General features: G+C 37.7%; 1 protein-coding gene across 4 annotated transcripts in view; it reads right to left on the reverse strand.

The window, feature by feature from the left end:
- Positions 1 to 4,398: 4,398 nt before the first annotated feature.
- PCMT1 (protein-L-isoaspartate (D-aspartate) O-methyltransferase) overlaps positions 4,399 to 20,217 on the reverse strand; it is a 35,659-nt gene continuing 19,840 nt past the window's right edge. For 2 of the 4 annotated variants that reach the window (XM_054062578.1, XM_054062580.1), the window contains 4 exons: positions 19,372 to 19,492; positions 14,778 to 14,863; positions 13,034 to 13,203; positions 4,399 to 6,338 (listed from right to left, as the gene is read on the reverse strand). In XM_054062578.1, the coding sequence (XP_053918553.1) occupies positions 6,326 to 6,338; positions 13,034 to 13,203; positions 14,778 to 14,863; positions 19,372 to 19,492 (390 nt within the window). In that variant the 3' untranslated portion in view covers positions 4,399 to 6,325. Of the gene's footprint in view, positions 6,339 to 12,864; positions 13,204 to 14,777; positions 14,864 to 19,371; positions 19,493 to 20,217 lie in introns of all 4 variants that reach the window. The other 2 variants (XR_008449122.1, XM_054062579.1) reach the window with 2 other exon arrangements.

Raw genomic sequence — 20,217 nt, forward strand, 5'->3', positions numbered from 1 at the left:
GGTCACTACAATTTGTTTGGTCAGTGTATTTTAATGTCGATCTAGCTAAGCATTTCGGATAGATAGCTTTTTATATTTTTCAATTGTTTTGCCCTTCAGACCAACTTAAGTGCATTTAAGGGTACCAATTATTTCAAAGTAACAAGTCATACTTACCTGAGTTTTATCCATAATCAGAAGTAATAATTTTTTCTGCACCGTGGGTTGCTTGCTGCCCACTTTTGCCGGGGATCCCAGCCTGAACATCCCTGCTATAGCCTTCCCATAGCACTGCAGGATTATAGCAGGGGCGGTTCCAAAAAGACAGTTGCAAAACAAAACGGCTGAAATAGGTCACTGTGATGCTCTATTTGCTTTTCAAATCCTAGATAAAGCATAAGAGTTTCAATCCCAAACTCCACAGAGCAAGTCAGCAGCACAAACCAATAGCAACACAAACACACTACCCCAAACAAAGAGAACGCCTTTCTCCTACGCTCCAATAGAATTTACAGTCATGCATCGCTGAGGTGTACCCTTGCTGCTTTCATGAGCATCAGGAACTGAGATTTTGGGGTTTTTAATGGCAAAACTAAAAGCAAAGAGAAAAGCTAGGGAAGATTCAGAGAGCTAATGGACATAAAGACCAGACAGAGGCAATAAACACGTAATAACTAATATAAAAGAAGAGAGCCCATGGAACAATAGGCTTGACCGGAGTAAGAAAAAGGGAAACACGCTGTAAACAGGGAATATTTAGACAAAATAAATGTGTAGAAGCACCTTTGCTATATATTTTTCAATTAATAGTCACTTCAAACAAGGCAGAAAGTGAGAATGTAAGGCTACAAATACAACAGAAACACTTGCTGAATGCTGCACTGTGCACCAGAGCTCTAAAACACAAAGGAATGTACGTCTAGAAGGACTGAATCAACACAAAAAAAAAAAAAAAGCCAGTCCTGAAATAAGTTTTTAAAAGATACCAGCTAGAATTTTAATTTTTGCATTTGCAAGGCTCCATGGCAGTTATAAACCTCTGATAAATCAATGAAAAGTGTATTTGGAGCAGGCTGGAGAAGGCAGAAGGGTTCAGCGCTGTGAAGGACTAAGAGTCACAGCTTACAAGCAAGATGTTCAGCCCAACAAGATTGTTTAATCCTTTTGAACAAGAGTTAGAAATTTTAACATATTTCTTCTCTATGCTCCTAATGAACAAAAGAGACCCAGAAAAGACATATACATTTAAAAAAAAAAAAAAAAGGAACAGCATAGATACAGAGGGAGCAGGAAACTTGAATGGATGCAAGACTGGAAAGGATTTGAAAATGGGAAGCACAATGGAAAACAGGGACTATGGGAAAGCATCCCTGAAGGAGAATTCCATGCACAAGAGATGACTTTCATGAGGCTGCCTTTACAACCTGTAGAATCAAGCTCTGATCAGAATATTAGCCCAGGCAGATGTCTGAATCACCCATTTCCCTAACCAAAGGCCTTTGAGAGCATCCTCCTAGTCCGCAAGGCACCTAAAATAAAAGTTACTGATTAACCTCAGACACCACTTCTCCATTATAGCTGGGGAGGGGGAAAAAAAGAAAGGATTTAGCAGAACATAGTGACTGAGATACTTAATCTGTTTGTAATAAAGACAGACAAGATGCAAAAATATACCTAAACATGGTTGAAAAAGGACTTCAGCTTCTCGGGGAATGTTTTCAAGAGTATCTTACCAGGTCATTTCCTCAGAAGCACATGATGAAAATGACTGGACTACAAAGAAACATTAAAAGATCAAAGTGAGAGCTTGGAGAAACTTTGTCAACAGTTGTGAAAATAACCTGTTGTTGCTATAACAGTTTAGTTAAAAATGCACAGGATTAAGTCTCTCCAGCTTTTAAGTTTGGTGGTAAAACACAAAGAGAGTTTTTTCCATTTCTCCTTCCTGAAGCTTTCAGGCAATTTTCAACAGGCATCTGGAGCTCCTCCATACATACTTTAGTAATAATTATTTTCCTTCAATTCATAATTTAAAGAAATATGATTTGAGTTCCTGAGCACATTCTGCTGATCATCTCATTAACACCCTGCCAAGAGCACGAGAGAACGATAAAAGCCTTTCCTAGGAAAGCTCCAGAAGAATCAGCCGCGTTAGGAAATTGTGCTGTGTATAAAATCACCACCTGGAACAGAAAGCAGCCCTGTATGTCACGGATAAAATATGGGAGGTAAACAGGACAGACAGAGGGAAGTCTACAGCATCTGTGCCTGCATAAGGCCAAATTTTATTGCAAGCTGATTTCCTCGAACCTGGTTGAGGCACGGAAACCCAACCCTTGCCATCGGTGCTCCGAGCACACAAGTGCGTATCAATTATAGCAAAGAGGTTTACAATACCTGAAGAGTGTCTGTGCACTTTCCACAATGGGTCTGGAACCTTTCACAGTTATAAGCGGACAGATAAAACCTCAAATAGAGCCAAAAAAGGCAAACCGTATGACCCCACAAAACCAACTTAAACCCCATGCTTGAATCCATCTATTGTATACCACAGCATTTAACCTCTAATTTACACTTCCTGGTGTGTGAACTCCAGATGTCCTGAAATGCAAAAGAGCAATTTAAGCCCTCATAATCTCTGGCATCCCCCTGCGCACATGCTGCCTCCTGGGGGGCACTTTGTTCCACCACTCCATGTTTTTTTGTTTGTCTTTCGTTGTTTTGTTCTGCACAATGTGCTTGCGTGACCTCATCACCTGCCTTTTTGCTGAGCCATGACCAGTGCTCGTTCACTTCAGCAGAATACCTCTTCCACATGGTTTGGGACAAAAACCAAGGGTTCCATAAAGATATTTCTTGATCTTTCTAACTGCATCATGTGTTCCACCTCAAAAATCAGCTAAATGGAACCAGAGATACAAATAACGAGCTTGGTTTGCATTAATCGCCCTTTCCATCATGTCAAAATCCAGGAAGAAATGCAATCCTATCCCCTTTATGTGAACAGCATTTAAATCAAATGCAGCACCTCCCAGGGCATGTTAATAAGTAAAATGAAAAAAAGCACTGCTGTTGTAAGAATGAGTTAACATCCCTCTTCCCGGCAGGAACAACAGGATTAGTTTTCCTATGGGTATGTTAGTTTACCTCTTTGTGCTGACAGTTAATTCCAGAGTCCTTCCACACTAGAAAACCCTGGAGCTGGTCATCCTGTCACAAAAACACTGCACACGTGGAGAGAACTGCTGCCAGCTGGATGCTCCAGAGCCTACCACACAAAGCCACACATCCCCACAAATGCTCCAGGCGTCATTGCTCATTTTGAACTCACTGACTACAAAACACTTCAGGCACCAAGCAGGCGGCTTTGACCAGCAGTGCTGGTGCACACCTCCTGTGCACTGGTTCCCCTCAAAAAGAAAAAGCCATGTTATGGTCTCTATGCCCTCAAGTAAGTAGGCAAGTTTGAATAGAAATAGTAAGAAAAAAAATCAGGTAATTCCTGCTACATAAACAAAAAGCATCCATAATGCACACCGAACTGCTCTTCTCTACAGAGCATCCACAGCTGTTTGTGGGTTTTCAAGATACATGTGTGGGCTTTTGGTTCCTCTGCTCAAACTCTGGAGGTCTTCTACTGTCTGATCCCTGGAAACAACCAGAGAAGTGATTGTCACTAGTTCAGCCAACTTGTTCTCACTTAGAGGTAATCCTAAAAATCTAGTGAAACATCACTGCACCTCCTACGGAACAATAAACCTTAATTCTGGCAAGTGGCAGATCATATACTCCTAGCTAGCTGGATTCACCCACAGGCAGCAGGCAGAATTCACACACTGCGTACATAGCCTGTTGCCCGGAACACATAGGTGTGAACTAAAGGAAATTCCAAACAGCTAAGTAAAACTCCATACTTATATTCCATATGGTATTACCAAGCTTGGTAACTGTTGCAATATGCTGCAATACATTAAGTGAAAACAGATACAGTTCTGGTCATTTAGTAAACCAGTACTTACATACAGGCTTGCTTTCTTTTTGGATATGTGATGTTCTGTGAAGATCACCAACAACAAAAAAGCCAAATGACAAAACCAAACAGACGCCTCGATACAGCTTCCTCTCAATTTGTTTTATTTGGCAAAGTAGCACTTCAGACAGTTCACACAGCATTTATTCAGGCTCTTCAAGTCTTCTGCATTTCAACTTGTCCTCTTCTCCAAGAAGTTCTTACTTCAGAACCATTGCTCCATCATGGAGGGGTTTCCATTTTCCAAATGCTACTCCTGGATACTCCTTTCTGTCTGAGTACCTTGACTATCACCAACCCCTTCAGTGGAATGGGTGCACTAATCCCAACAGCCTTGGTCCCTGAAGTCTTACACCTCCTGAAGTGGCTCTTCCCATAAAAGTTGTTGCCAGGTCTCAGCTTTATCACCTCTTCCAAGTTATGCTAGCTTATTACACTGTGTCCAGAGACAAGAATTTGGATACAGTTGAGCTCATATCTTTCATTTAACTAATTAACTTAGTGAGAAGATGTAACTAAAGCTGAACTCAAACTGAATGATACAGTAACCAAAAGGTTGAACATTAGCATGCATCATTTAAGATATTTCACTTCAACACCAAGAACTAGATTCACAGTTGATTGTGGGTTAGTACAAATTTGTCAGACGCAAGTGGGTTTTTCTGAATTGTATTCTCTAGAATACAGGCTACATCAATTCCTTTATAAGATTAATCTTTGTGCATGTGCTCCCAGGCTGCAGTCAGATCAGGAGGTGGTACATTAACTTCCAAACATCTAAATAAATTGATACATATCTTTTGCACAGGAATAGGATAGGGATGACCTTCAAAAGGAAGGTTATTTAAAGTGTTCCCCGTTCATACTCAGAGAATTTTGAATTTTAACCTTCATGCTTTCAGAGATTAATCCTATGATAAAATTATTGCTGTTCCACCACAAAAAGTTAAAGATCTTTTTTCAGTGATCTCTAGGTGTTGATTTATACAAGTTATTTTATTCTATAACCCTTTTTTACTATTAAAAAAGAGAAAATAAAGATAACATGTCCTTTACTTTAATTCCTGGTTGCTCAAATCTGAGCAAGAAGACTCCAGACATACTTCCCCCTTCTCCCAAAGCAGCTCACCTTACTGTACTGCTTTGCAATTTGCTGTTGGCATTTTACAGTACCAAGCCAGAAAACTTGGGGCAGGAAAAAAAGGGTTTATAGCCTTCCAACTACACTTCTACATCATGTAAATTGAACAATTGCATCTCTATCTGTACTTAGGAGTCCAGGATTTGCTATTCCTTCTACATGTATCATGTTTTCCCTGTATAGCAATTAAGACTTCACTTTCTAAAAAGCCAGAATTTTTCCTGGGTGCCCATAGCTAGAAAAATGAGCATGTTAGCACAGCAAATGGCTTTGCCAAAAGCAACTTTTGGAAGCAAACTGGATTACTTTTTTAATACGGAATCTATCGATCCATATCTCAGTAGTCTACTGCATACCCTTCCTAATCACAAGCGTACAACTCCCTTTTTGCTTTTAACTTTATTTGGCAAAGCAGCATTGCATAAGCTGTTCAGTGATTGGGACACAGCTTGCATCATATTTATGGAGTTAAATCAATGTGCATCACATCAGTAGTGAGCTATAAACCAGAAGAGAATTTCACGACTCCATTAATTAATTTTAGAAGGAAAGGGAAAACCATGTCTGTTATACCTAACTTGAACAGCAATGTTTGATAAGAGCAGCCACCCACCTCTGATGTCTTGAAGTCTAATATATACAAATGCCTGGTTTTAAGGTGATTAAGCAGCTGATTGTATCTACTACATGCTAGTCTATGACATCATGTCAAAAGCTTAAAAAAGAAGTTCATCTCCTTTTAGTAGCATCTAGCAGACATTGGAACACAGAAAACCTGGTATTACCTACACAGTGTCATAAGGTGCACAGAAGCAGTTTTACCAAGGGACACAGGAGCCAAGAGAAGTGAGTGTTCAAGTACCCCCATCAAAATCAGAGTTCACAAGCTATAGGTCTTCATCTGCAGTTTTGCAGAGATTCACTTTGAACAGATGAAAGTAAAATAAAGGCATGTTAAATAAAACAGTGCCCACATAAAACTTTCCACCATTTCTTTACCGGATTTGCCTTGAGCATCTAAAAAAATAAAACAAACACCACGCTTTTCCATGCTGATAACAATAGTATAACGAAGTCCAAAACAAGCTGCAATGCTGTTGGTTTTCAAAAAGCTTTTAGAACTGGAGATGAGCAGTCCACTGTAACACTATGTTTGGGTCAAGATGATGTAGCTTTTACAATTCATCCCTGTAGAAAGAAAACACATGCAGTTATGCTTCTCCTCCCCTTGGAAATCATATCTGAAAAGTCTTTATACTGAATCAGATTACATTTAAGTGCTCAAGCACATCAGCAAAACCTCTGAAATCTCTTCAAGCATTTAAGAAAAGAAAACAACATCAAACGAAAGGCAACAGCAATGCCATATCATCTCATACTTTATGCAGTGCATCATCAAATATGGGTCCCTCTATTTTATATTTAATGGAACATCTAAAGCAAATGAACATCCCCCGCATCAAACACAAGTTATCCACAGCTACCTGTCATCCAGACTTTGTTTGCTACATGCTGGCAAGAAACTGAGCCAACTTACTACACAGAGTATTGGCAAAAAGCATTCTCTGTAGCTGCCAAAAAGGCAAGTTTAGATTCAACTGCAGTCTCTCAAGAAAGGTAGGAAAACAACCCCACATCAATGCCATGCAGTTTGTACTACCTATTTTATTTATTTTGCAGAAGAGCTCAATTAGCTCCTGAAGGAACTATGCTAAATCAGGACTAAGTTATGGAAGGGTTGGGGTTTGTGCGTGTGTGTTAAAAGGAGATTTAGGAAGGAGAAAGGATGCACCAAGAAGTCTCTCTAAATCACTACAAGGCATCTAGAAAATGCAGGCTTTTGTTCCCGCAGGAAATTTAGTACACATTGAAACAGGAAACCCATAGAACCCATATTCCAACAGTGAAATTATCATATATTAGTGATTTGTTTGAATATTTCTAAAGCATTAACTTTAGTGCAAAACGTCTATCAAATCTGAAAGCTTTGCACTGTGCCATAATGAATGCTGGAAAACTCTAACAGAAGTGTTTGCTTCCCCTCTTGCCAAAGTCACAAATGATCTATAACCCCACAAAGAGTTTGCTGCAATTTTTCTTTTAGTAGGTGCATCACCCTCATTAGCCAAAGCAAACACTGTCTGAATTAAAAAAAAGTCACTAATGTGATTGCTGGCTCAATAAGCAATAATATTTCCAGCTATCATGCAAACTAACCCACAAAATATAGTGCTACATGCACACAAGCAAAAGCTTTACAGTTGCAAAGGCACTATCCTTCAGTAATCACATAGCATGGAATGACAGCATGAAAAACATTCTAAAAGCAACTGAAAAGGCTGTTGCAACTAGTGCTTAAAAGACTAGTTTTCTATCTAATGCAGCTGGGATGCAAAACTTGTGATTTGTTAGTGATAAATATTTGCATACTTTGCACTGCCTTCTATTAGCAAGGTACTAATCATACAGCTTCAGAGTGTTGCAGTAATTACGGAAAGCAGAAAAAAGAAGGGAGAATAATACATCTTGGTACGGGTAAAGAAAAATCTGTTTATAGCTAAAGATTTGGAAGTTCTCCATATTTGCCTGTTTCAAAGAACTGGTATTTGCTTACTTTAAACAGATAAAAATAAATGAACATCTGATACTCAGTTTAAAATGCAGAGCTGGTGAATTAAGGACAAGTAATTCATTCACCCTTAATGCTTCCAGGAGCTGTATCATCAGTTAATGCTCACAACTTCTAAAAGCACGTGCAAGTAATGACAAATGCTATTGCTGGTTTGGTCTCATATGCCTCATTGCTGATGTGATTTTCATCCTGATTCCTACCATTTACTCTCATTGCCTTGTAAAAACCCAGCCTTTCACTTTGACAAATAATTCTTAATCCTTCAAGACCAAGCTAGATCTTCAAGAAATTGTAAGCCTAGAAAGAATTCTGTACTTACTTTGAAACTATTAGAAATTATCATTTTGCCCAGCCACAGATATTGGCAAGGTTTTTGCATAACGTTGCTATCGCCCTTAAAGTACTGAAGTATGGAGGTGGTTTTTCTTTTACAAAATGGTATTTGTACCTTGAATTCAAATAAGTGACACTGACATGTCAATGTTTTAATTGTCTGTGTTTTGTATTACTTTAAGCTATGCCTAGCCAAATAATGTTCCTGTAAGTATATCCTAGATGTCACTTTGAAAATAAAGATTTTAATATTTTGTTTATTACAACATTTACTGTATTAATGGAATCAGCTTTCCTCAAGGGATTTCTTCACTCACTCTTCATTAATCATTAATCTAACAACAGCATGCCAGCCAAAAAAAAATTAATGATATACGTGTTAAAATTATGCAGCATTTATTTTCTACTGTTGTATGCGCACTGTTGGATTATACATGTATTAGAAAGTTGCAGAAGTCTTAGGTTGTTAGGTCAGTAACACTTCTTGGCTTTCCACCTAATGTGAACAGCTCGCTGACTTAAATACACATTGCAAAACAGTATCAGTTGATCTGAACTGCAGTTGCACAGATCAGAAGCTGCCAAGCTGTGAAATCCACCAGGTTTGAACAACTGGTTAGAAAACAGGATACCAGCCTATCCTCCCCGTGGTAAATGATCTGTCCTGCTACAAGAGTTTAAGAAGGAGACTCAAAAGATGACTGCTATTTCCTTGTTAAAAATATTCTGTTGTCCTCTAGAGCCATAGGAAAGATGTACCAATGAATTTGTATTTTTCTCCCTTTTTCTGGTCATGACTATTTGCTGTGATTCTTACACAACACACGTAACTTCCCTCCACCTTCATATATACATTCCTATACCCTCAGCAAGTTTGCAGATGACACCAAGCTGAGTGGTGCAGCTGTCACACAAGAAGGACGGGATGTCATCTAGAGGGACCTGGACAGGCATGAGAGGAACCTCATGAGATTCAACGAGGCCAAGCACAAGGTCCTACACCTGGGTCAGGGCAGTCCTCAGTTTTAATACAGGATGAGGGATGACTGCTTGAGAGCCACCCTGAGAAGAAGGGGGTGCTGATTGATAAGAAGCTCAACGTGAGTCAGCAATGTGCACTCACAGCCCAGAAGGCCAACCATATCCTATGCTGCATCAAAAGAAATGTAGCCAGTAGATAAAGGGAGATGATTCTGCCACTCTACTCTGCTCTTGTGAGACACCACCTGGTGTACAGTGGTCCAGTTCTGGAATCTCCAACATAAGGATATGGAACTGTTGGAATGGATCCAGAGGAGGGCCACGATGATCAGAGGGCTGGAGAACCTCTGCTATGAGGACAGGCTGAGAGAGTTGGGGTTGTTCAGCCTATAGAAGGTTCTGGGGAGGCCTTATAGCAGCCTTCCAATACCTGAAGAGGGCCCACAAGAAAGCTGGAGAGGGACTTTTTACAAGGGCATGTAGTGATAGGACAAGGGGCTTTAAATTGGAAGGGAGAAGATTTAGATTCGACATTAGGAAGAAATTCTTTACAATGAAGGTGGTGAGGTACAGAAATAGGTTGCCATGGGGAAGTTTTGGATGCCCACTCCGTGGAAGTGTTCAAGGCCAGGTTGGATGGGGCCGCTGGAACTAGACAATCTTTAAGGTCCCTTCCAACCCAAACCATTCTATGATTCTATACTTACTAGTTCCTTCCTTCGGAATTCTAGCTAGGGAATCACTAATCTAGCATTGTCAGTTGAGGCAAAGCAACTTTATAAATTCAAGTTAAAGCAAATTTCAGAAGTGATGAGCTTCAAAATTACTATTCTAATAACAAATCTAAGAACGTCTGAAAAATTTTCACTTACTACTAGGGAAAACATACAGGAATATTCAACAATTCCCATTGAGAGTATCCAACAGGAAACTAAGAAACATTCTCAGAAAAATCTAACAGGTGGCATTTCAGGTAAATGTCCAAGTTCATTATGGAAATAAGAACCTCACAAATCTTATCAAGAATAATAAATGACAGAAGGTTGGTATACAGGTAAGTCATGAAGTTTTGCTATCTGTCTCCACCTATTAGTAGAGGGCATTCAAATTAAATATTTGAACACGGATTTATAAATTTATCTAAAATCTGTAACTCACTCTTTCTGATCCACTTCAAATTTCTTGTCACTAGACAGCATTTGACTTTCACATTTTTGATACATCATTCATCTATGAAAAATATGCTGTCATTACTGACACTGCTGTCCTAATTAGGAATACAGTATCAGTATTCATATTCGGCTACACTCTGATTTTCAGTATCTACTCAGGCTCTTAAATAAGCAGCCACTTATTTCTCCCTTTGTAATTCTAAAGATAACTAGATGCAATATTTGGACTTAAAGCATTTTAATCTGGAAAGGTGCTATTATAAAGTGTTTATTATTTGCTATGATCAACCATCAAACTGAGAAAGTAGGTTGAAATGACAAAGAAAAAGAATTTTCTCTGCAACCTATTATGTAAGCTACATCACATGCATTTTTGAATAATGCATAAATTTTAAATTTAACCTAAGATATTTTGTGCAGAGATTCTTTTTGCCAAAGTAAAATAAAAACTTGAACCATAACCATTAGTCTGCATAGCCGAAGGATTTCAGGGCAAACAATTCCTCCTAATTTCAATCTAAATTAGACACTAGCTTGTCAAGGGCATTTGAAACACTGAATAAGAGTTTCTAAGTAGAAACATATTAAAGTATTTCCCAGTAAATATTTTCCAGAAGGGTGTTTTCTGATGTAAACACCATGTTGTATGTACAGATAAGTGGGATACAGTAATAGCCCCAGTCTAGTCACTGCGTTTTTTTGCTCAGAACAGATATAGTCACATTATAATTTTGTATTTTATCAGCAAATATGCATTTAGCATCACAATTATAAATAATTTCTACTAATGCAATATTGTAAGTTAAAAATGTAATTTCTTAACTTTTTAAAACAGCTACCTGTTTGGAAATAAAATCCATGATTACAACTGAGCCTCGCTGCTAAACATTCCTTACACTGCTATCCTCTTTTAAGTTGTCTCTCCCTATAAGTAGCAAGTGAACTCTCAGTGAAGTAAAAAGCAGAGAGATACTATTTTACATAAGAACTGCCAATAAGGTAGCCAGTAAGCTGTGTTCTCAACTGCATGGCACAAGAGGCCTTCTCTCCTCCTTAGTTATAAGTAAGAAAAATAAAATAATTAATAATTCAGAAATTTTATGTGGAAGGATAAACATTCCTACCAGCATAATCACACAGGTGGACATCCACTGCTGGCAGTAGATGAGCTAGCAGAGAAAACTGAGTACAAAACTACACAGAGGAGATGCAAAGACCTGAGAACTGTGGTGCTTAATACATTACGCTACCTTCATCAGCAGCAAACAATAACCACTATCATTCCAGAAATCCTTCAATAAACACTATTCATGAGAACACATTGCTGCTATTAAAAAAATTCACAACTGCTACTAAAATCACATCAAGTGGAAATGCAGAAAAATCTATAAAACCTCTATAGAATTAGGAAGGCTTAAGAAGAAGACTTCTCTTTTCTGGGGTAAGCAGAGCATGGACTCCAAACCTGAATAAAGCCCACCACGTTTACCAGAGGAGGAAACCAACTACAAAGCAGGACTTCCAAAGCCCTACAAGGAGTAGGAAACCAGTACTATGCTCTGAGAATACTGGCAATATTTGAGAGCAAAGTATTAATTTGCGTAACAAATACAAAATAGTTGAATAGTGAGCATGCTTCACAAGCTTTGATCTAAGCAGTAACTCATTAAAGTTTTCTAGGATTAATTTGCACATGGTGGCTATACTGTAATCCAAGAAACACTAAACCAAGTTTTCAGTAAGCAGCAGTAATGAGAATTGCTTTATTTGTACCCTTAATGGACATTTTGATAACTTAAACTCATGCATCCAAATTGCAAGCTATACTCCAGAAGATCTGAAGGAGGAAAAAAAATACCAAAAATCTAAATTTAGGAGTTAAAGCTCAAAAGTTGTTTCCAGAACTCAATACACATCTGCGGACTTCATCAACTCAGAAAATACATTCACAAGCATTTTCTGCCAGGAAACAAAACAAGACTGCTGCTTTGTTCATTCTAATGCCTAGCATGGTTTAAGCTGACAGCTGTGTTATGTCTATGTTATTTGTCATTCAGTTCAGCAAACTGGAAGGTTTACTACCTCTAGAAAGGCCTTTAGAGTTTGCTGTGTTGGCTCTGTTATCTGTCCCCATCAGAGGCAGATAACAGGCTTTTAATAACATGTCTGAGGAAATTTTCTGAACACTAAACTACATTTATATTTTAGGGAAAAAGGGATTACCTTTGCCACTTTCTGCTACTTGGACACTGAGGGACAAGTGCTTACAAGATTATCTGTATTTCCCACAAAGTATTCTACAAACATTTTTCTTCAGTTGTGACATTAAAAAAAAGCATGCCAAATTACCACTAACTTAAGGACAAAACAATATTTATTCTTAAGTAGTATTTTATACATTACCCTAATTACTGGCCAAGCTGGCTATAACAAGTTTATTAGAAGGGAAGTTTAAATTTAGAAAATTCTGTGTTCAAAACAACAAATAAGTAACTTCAACACGCTGAAGACTAAAGAAAACATGTTCAAAAGAGACAAAGTGCAACCCATGCAATATTTTTCTTCAGCTTTTTAATTAACTCAAACTCAGCATAACCTCATTCTGATGATGTAGTGATGCAGATTGAGTCACTTTTCATGGTATGGAGGAGCAGAAAGCAATGACAGCAGCAAAGGCAGGCCTTGCAGTCTATCTGCTTAAAATTCACACCCTTTCACCTTGCGTGTTTGTGGAAGAAGTAAGTGGAACAGAAAATCACTTCCACCTGGACCACTGCTTCTCTTTATCTGTTAAAGGCACATATATCACTCCCATCAGAGGCTTCATTTTGACACTGCCATCTTCTAGTTTGTCATACTGTTCGAGCATCTGGTTTCCTCCTGCAGGACCAACTGGTAATATCAATCTTCCGCCAGGTTTTAACTGATCTATAAGCTAGAACACAACACAGAAATTAGAATATAACCAGCCACTTCAGAGAAGCTGGATCCAAAGTTTGTTACGTTAGATAAATAAATTGTGGCAAAGATATTAATCAACTAGTTATCATCTAGTTATCTATGCCATAGATAACTACTTCTATTAGGAAAAAATAAAATATGTATTGAAAATGAGAGTATTACAACAACACGGTACAATTGGTATTACAGAAATATTCACAATAATTTCAAACAATTCCAAAAGCAGATAAAATAGTAATTGGATTAACTGGGTTGGTTGCAGTTTTGGTTTCTACAGAAGAGAGGAACAATACGTAAATCAACTTATTTTAGAAAGACTGAATATACTATAAAATCATCAGGTTTAACATCTTGATACTTATCATGAATCAATACAGACTGACTGTCTAACATTTCTGACCACCCTTGAAGTCTGCAGAATAAGACATGAAATTTGCGACTTTTTTTAAAATTTATGTTCCTGGAATAGTTTTAGGTTGTCTATAATAAACTCACTACCCAACAGCTCCTCTTTCATTCTGTGAACAGAACAGCTAGGAATGGTTGGACTCGACGATCCAAGAGGTCTTTTCCAATCTGGTGATTCTATGATTCTATAATTTTAGAAAACTACTCTAAAATATATAAAAATGAGTAAGATAATTGATAAGTAAAAGACTATGCAAGAGAAATACTTAAGTTTTTTTTGGTTATTTTTTTTTTGCATTCATAACCACAGCAGTCTCGAGGAAAATCCAGTACTTTCCAGATCCCATGAAAAAAAACATATATAACTTCTGCTACTAACAGAGATTAATAAGCTTTAAATTACCTTTTTAATTCTCATGTCTGCACTTTGCTGGGAACATACACCCTCCTCTCCAAAGTAATTTTAAAACAAAATTAAAAAAAACAGAAACCAAAATACCTCCCCACGACAGCCAATATTTGGAAATGTCTAACTTGTCTATAGCACCTCAAACCTCCAGTCCTTAACTATTCCTCATTAAAATTCAGTTTTTAAAAAAAAAAGTTTAATGGGTATCTAGCAAATCAAAATCACATTCATGTGATAAAAGGAAAAAGGAGAAAAATCATGTCTGCAAGAATGGACTTTATGTATGTGCATTCTGAAGTCTCTAGTGACTCTGCAGCTTCTCAACTAAGAACTGCCCTGTACCCACTTCTGAAAGCTACAAACATATGGCATTCTCTGTATTTCCAGATGAGTATATCACTTTTCAAATAGGCTTAGCCCCTTAGAACTTGGGAAATAAATACTTACATTTTGTAATTCAATGTTTGATAAAACCAAATTAATTTGTTAAAATGTTCCAGTTCATTGTTGTAATAGAGGGTTGCACAAGTAATTTTAAAATACATTTATTTATTTCGAGAAGAGTTATCAGAACATTCAGCTTTGGAAAAACAACAGGAAGCCAAATAATAACAGGAACAAAAACCCGAGACCGTACAGTAATACCACCCTACCCACTGAAATTCCCAGCAGTGCAAGTCTACAAGGTATTTTACATAATTGTGTGTCACACATAAAATATAGAGGCTTACTGCTTGGGGCACAATTGGTGCTGCAGCTCCTACGTGAATCGCATCATAGGGAGCTTCTTCTGCATATCCCAGCCTTCCATCTCCCACTGCAAGAAAACACTTTTTTTAAAAAAAAAAAAAAATTTTCAAAAGGAGTGGAGAAAACAGCTGATCTGATATATATATATAGGCAGATAAAAGGCTATGCTCAGATTTCAACTAAAATTCTGCTGAGCAGTAATAAAATGAAGTCAGTTTAAATGTATTAACACAATTGTAAAATAGATGCAAAAAACCCCACCCTCATATATACATACACACACTTATAAAAGATACAAAATAGTACTGAAGCACATGAAATTAGAAAGCATGGATTTAAAATGGAAGTTCTTGAGACACCAGGTCTACCCAGAAAAGATACCTAGGTATTTATGTGCCCTGTGATTCCAATGCAGGTGAATTTTCCTGTCATTTACCCTCTTAGAACACGTTTTGCTTCATGTTGCCTTCATGAACACCATTCCTAAATATAATGCCAACTGTAAGTCTAAAACATTAAGTCTCAGAAGCACCTATCAGAAGACTCCAAAGGTGAGGAAAAGCAAGTATTCACACAGACTACACACCTGTAACTGCACTCCTGGGTGGAATGGAAGTCGACACTTACATTCATACTTTAATGCAGTACCACACTAATGCCCATGAATAACCATCTGCCAGCAGATGGGTGTCACTATCTTTCCTGCAGACAACTACTGGACTAACATGGATAGCCTGGTCAGACTTGTGCCTAAAACTCCAGACAGCTGCTTGGAAAATCTTAGGCATAATTTATTCAGATGGCTACCATTGCAGCGTTGGTTTTGGTGGAGAATTCACGAAGAAGGATCTTACCACAGATGTGTAGTATCATCCCAGTTATTCAGGATGAAAGGGAAACAGACTGGGTTTCTTAAGCCACTGAAACATAGCAAACTAGACCCCAAGCTAAGTTTTGAAAGAAGAAGATGTGAATGTGGTATCCACAGTATTTACAGGAAAATTCAGAGTACATTAGGCAAGTGCTCTCTGGAGTTATTTAGAAATAGTGAGTGCAGAAGTCCCAGTAATCAATTAAGACAAAAAAGGAAGGAGTCTAAGGAAAATGGTCCTCTACTCAGCACAAGTAGTTGTTTGAGGCTTCCTGTCCTCACTTTGAGCTTCAAACTTCAGTGCAACCACTATTATCACAAGTTAATTAAAAGGCTGAATGAGTCCAAAGAAGTTCTAAGCCCCTGGCAAAGGCTGAAAATTTGTCAACTTTTTGTATTCCAACAAATCACAAGATAGGAAAAATACATCATGTTCACAGCAGGTTTCATTTTGATCTCAGTGACAGGGAGGGCCACCTGGACACTAACAACACCCTTACATATCCAAGAATGTACAGGCAGATCTGTGCAGCTCCTTGAAACAACTAAAATTGGGGAGTTTGCCACCTTTCATATTAAGTCTGGAAACAAGAACCTGCAAAGACCTTCTACCCAAAGCTTAAGTACTGTAAGAAGAGAGCATGTTTCCTCAGTTCTGAGAAGCCCCTTAAAGCTCAGAGACTTATTTTCTCATACCATCAATTCCAACCAAGGGCCACAGGAAGAAGCTGCCAAGGAAGATCTACCAATGCTTCAAGAGAACTCATGCCTAGCAATCATCAATTCCGCTAAGTCAGCTTTTATTACTATTGCCAGCAATGAAAATTGAAGTTCCAGTATATATATATGTATATCCAAGGCTTAATCTCTCTGACTCTGCCAAAGTGGTTTTTACGGGAACAACCACTTCAATGCAGCCAAGTACATAGTTTATATTTGCTTAGTAGCACTGTACACCTCCTCTAAAGAGGTAGTGCTGATGTATTACTGTATCAAGCTGCTGTTCTATCAGAGAAGGCAATGGAGAAAGACTTCTTTAGCGCAAACACACAGATACTGCTTTGAATGATGTTAGTTACATGGGGATACAAACACTCATTCTCTAAGATGCAGCAGTAGGCACTAGAAGCAGTGATCTCCTGTACTGCTAACAAAAGAACAGATTGCTAAACTGAAGAAAGAGCTGTGAAAGAAACTGCTAAGTTGTCTTCGAAGAAGAATGCATGCATTCCTAGAATTAAAAGCACCTTGTGCACTGTTCAGAGAAGTTTGCACATCCTATCACTTCACTGACAGTGGTAAAAAAGACCCATACCATCTAAAACCTTTGCTCATAGAATCGATACTCCAAATCAAACCTACCATCTTCACACTCCCCACACACTACAAAAAAAAAAAATCATGTTCCTTTATATGCATCAAGCACAGCCGGGCTCTTCCCTTTCAACACTGACAAAAATTCTCTTGGCTACAGCAGTCAGGTATACATCCACACACAACGGGAACTCGCTTTTAGATATCCAGAAGACTGGAAAAAAAAAAGGTAAGCCAACATCCATTCAACTTGGTAATTATTACATTTTTCAATGCCCAAGGGGAAACAGCAGCCCAAATTTCACGTTGTGCTTACATCTCAAATAACATCCTCCATTCTACAGAGATCTCCAGTTACATGCAGCCTTTTAATGAAGTAATCATGGTGATGGGTGCTGATGAAGGGAGGGAATTATTAGTACTCTAATATAAAATGATTTTGTAGCTTGTTTTTGAACCTAGACCTGATCTGCTTATCATGATACTCAAGCCTTCAGTATCTCCACGCAGACCTGTTTCACACAGAGTTACAGCACGAAGCACAGAATAGAACTGCTTCACTGTGGGTAGAATACCCTCATCCCGTCTGGCTGTCTGCATCAGCAAATAGTGCAGTACAATAGAAGCACATCTGTGCAGCAAAACAGTTTTTGCTGAGAATCTGATGTCCACACAAAATATGTGTTTCAGAATTATCACCCTGGTCTAACTCTAGTCTTAACAACTTAATTTCCATTATCAAACATATTTGGTTGCTTCTCAGAGCACATAATCCAGCCTAGTTTCATATAAAAGGAATCAAAGTTTGTGCTCTCCAGGAGTATTTATGTCAGACAAGGTCTGGTAAGTGGAAGCAGTTGAGATATTCACCTCAAAGGCACCATTCCTGATTTAAAGAAAAAAAACAAAACAAAACCCAAACCCTACAAACTAATATAGACTTAGGGCAAGTATACATATACCCAAGTTTTCAGGGCAGTTCTATTACTGAGACAATCTAAAATAATGTTGATGCTTCTGAAATGCAGTTATGGCATATCTGAGGTGTGACAAAGAAATGGAGAACGTCTGAAGCATACTTGTCAAAAGCCAGCAACTGACTAACCTAGTCTGAAGTCATATAGTCCCCATCAACACTGGGTTTTCAGGTTTTTTTTTTTTTGATTGTGTATTGGGGAGGAGGGTGTTTAGGGTTTCTGTTTTAAAAAACAGCTGTCTAGATTCTAGAAGCACATCAAAGGGCTTCCAGGAACCCAGCACCACCGAAATATTATTCTTACTCCACCTCATTCATAAAAGCACTACTTGCTCACCTGTACTTTTTTTTCCCCAATGTACTGTACTTTTTTTAAACATGCCTCACAACAAAACTATTCAGAAACCTCAAATCATCCTGCAACGCAGTCAAACATAATATAGATTATGATGTTTACTTAGAATTCTAGACTCCCAAGAGCATGAGAGTTTGTTTAAGGTATAACCAGAGGCGTAAGTCCAAATTGCTCTTCTATAGTAACATGGAAATTATACCCCCATTTCCCCTCTACAGCCCAAACAGTTTCAGCATAACTTCTTATGCCTTGAACTTGCTTGGAAAAGTGTTCTCACATTTTATATATGTGTGCAAGTACATGTGTTGATTGGCTTATTTTAAAAAGATTTACAAAACGCCCTCATTTACAAAAAACAGCAAGAATCAAAATGGTAATTAAGATAAGAGCCAAACATCATACGATAATAATTCTTCCAAGAACTCTTGTAAGAAGCCTCAAAATAATCCAGGTCTTCAACTTCTTTTTTAAACTTAACAAATGGAATGATATAAAGGGAATATTTTCTTCCTGCCACCTTTGTATCTTGTAAAAAAAAAAAAAAAACCACAAAAAACCAACCCAAATTCACTGTCCTTCATTATTTCCTCTCAGTAACTCTACTGCCAATCTAGCACTTTTTCCATTTGACTTATGCAGCTCTCTTAATTACTGTATCAGAATTATAAAGGCTTCGTTAAAATGCTTAAATTTAGATGACAGTACATTTACTCAAGAAAAGTTGTGCATTCAAACCAAACTTTAAGTAGCAAATTTAACCTGACAGAACTTCAGCACGTAGAGTATTTTCACTGGAAAACACTTTGCTGTTAAGGTTCTCTAATAGAATGATTACAAATTCATTAAGATTATGATAAGTCATATTCTCAAAACTGTGTGAAGATGGTATTTTTCAAAGTCCTAAAGATGACTTGGATTTTAAAATTTTCACTTGGTTCTTCTTTCTTTGGTTTAACTTCCTACATTAGAATTTTTAACAACATCCAATTCCAGTCATTTTCAACCAGCTGCTGGAAAGAATATCAGTTTAATTAATAAGTATATCAGTCTGATGCTCACCAATCAGTTTCACTCTTCCTGAAGACAGCAACGTAGGATCATCTTTTTTGACATTATTTATTGAGTCATCTACTAGTTCTTTGATATGATCAATTCCTACAACTTGTCCTTTGGGACCAACCTGGAATAAAAATATACAGTTTAATAGTTTCTGCTAGTTTTGATTCATTTATAGAGTAAGTATTTCTAACTCCTGAAACCATTTCCCTAAAATAAAAACAGAACCAGTGAAGTGGTAGTATATTTTCTTCATGTTATTAAAACTATCACTTGGAATGACACATCCTGACTGCTAGAAGCAACTGGTAATTGAAGTTTGTCAGTACAGTCATATAAGTGCTTGTTATCTCCTTTTGAGATGTGATTCAGTTAAGTTATACTATTAGTGGAGATTTCTTCTCTGAATTTTAAGTAATTTGGTCATGAGTGTTTGTATTACCTGCAATAGATAGCAACAGCTTCAAGGACAAGGACTAGAACAATCTCCTTTCATGCTGAAAAAACTTACGAAGGATTAAGGTTTTCCTAGAAAAGATCTTACTTCAACAAAAATAGTAAAGGATGTATTCTATTTTATCTCAAGTGTCCTATTCTTCCAGAAAAAAAACCCAAAACAATGCAGCAATTAACAGTCAAGAACAAACTACCTCCCACCTATCCCTGCATTCCTGAATCTACATTCAAATTTGCAGCCCTCTTCCACAAGAAGAGTGGACCTTTTGAGAGCTTATAACTCACAGAAGGACACAAAAGATCTGTGTATTCTGAGGGGAAAAAACACCTAAAACCAAAAACTTCTCCATTACAGGTATTTCTTCTGTGTCCTTATTCCAGAAAAATTATTCA

Source organism: Cuculus canorus, chromosome 3, assembly GCF_017976375.1.
Source record: "Cuculus canorus isolate bCucCan1 chromosome 3, bCucCan1.pri, whole genome shotgun sequence".
Taxonomy (NCBI): Eukaryota; Metazoa; Chordata; class Aves; order Cuculiformes; family Cuculidae; genus Cuculus; species Cuculus canorus.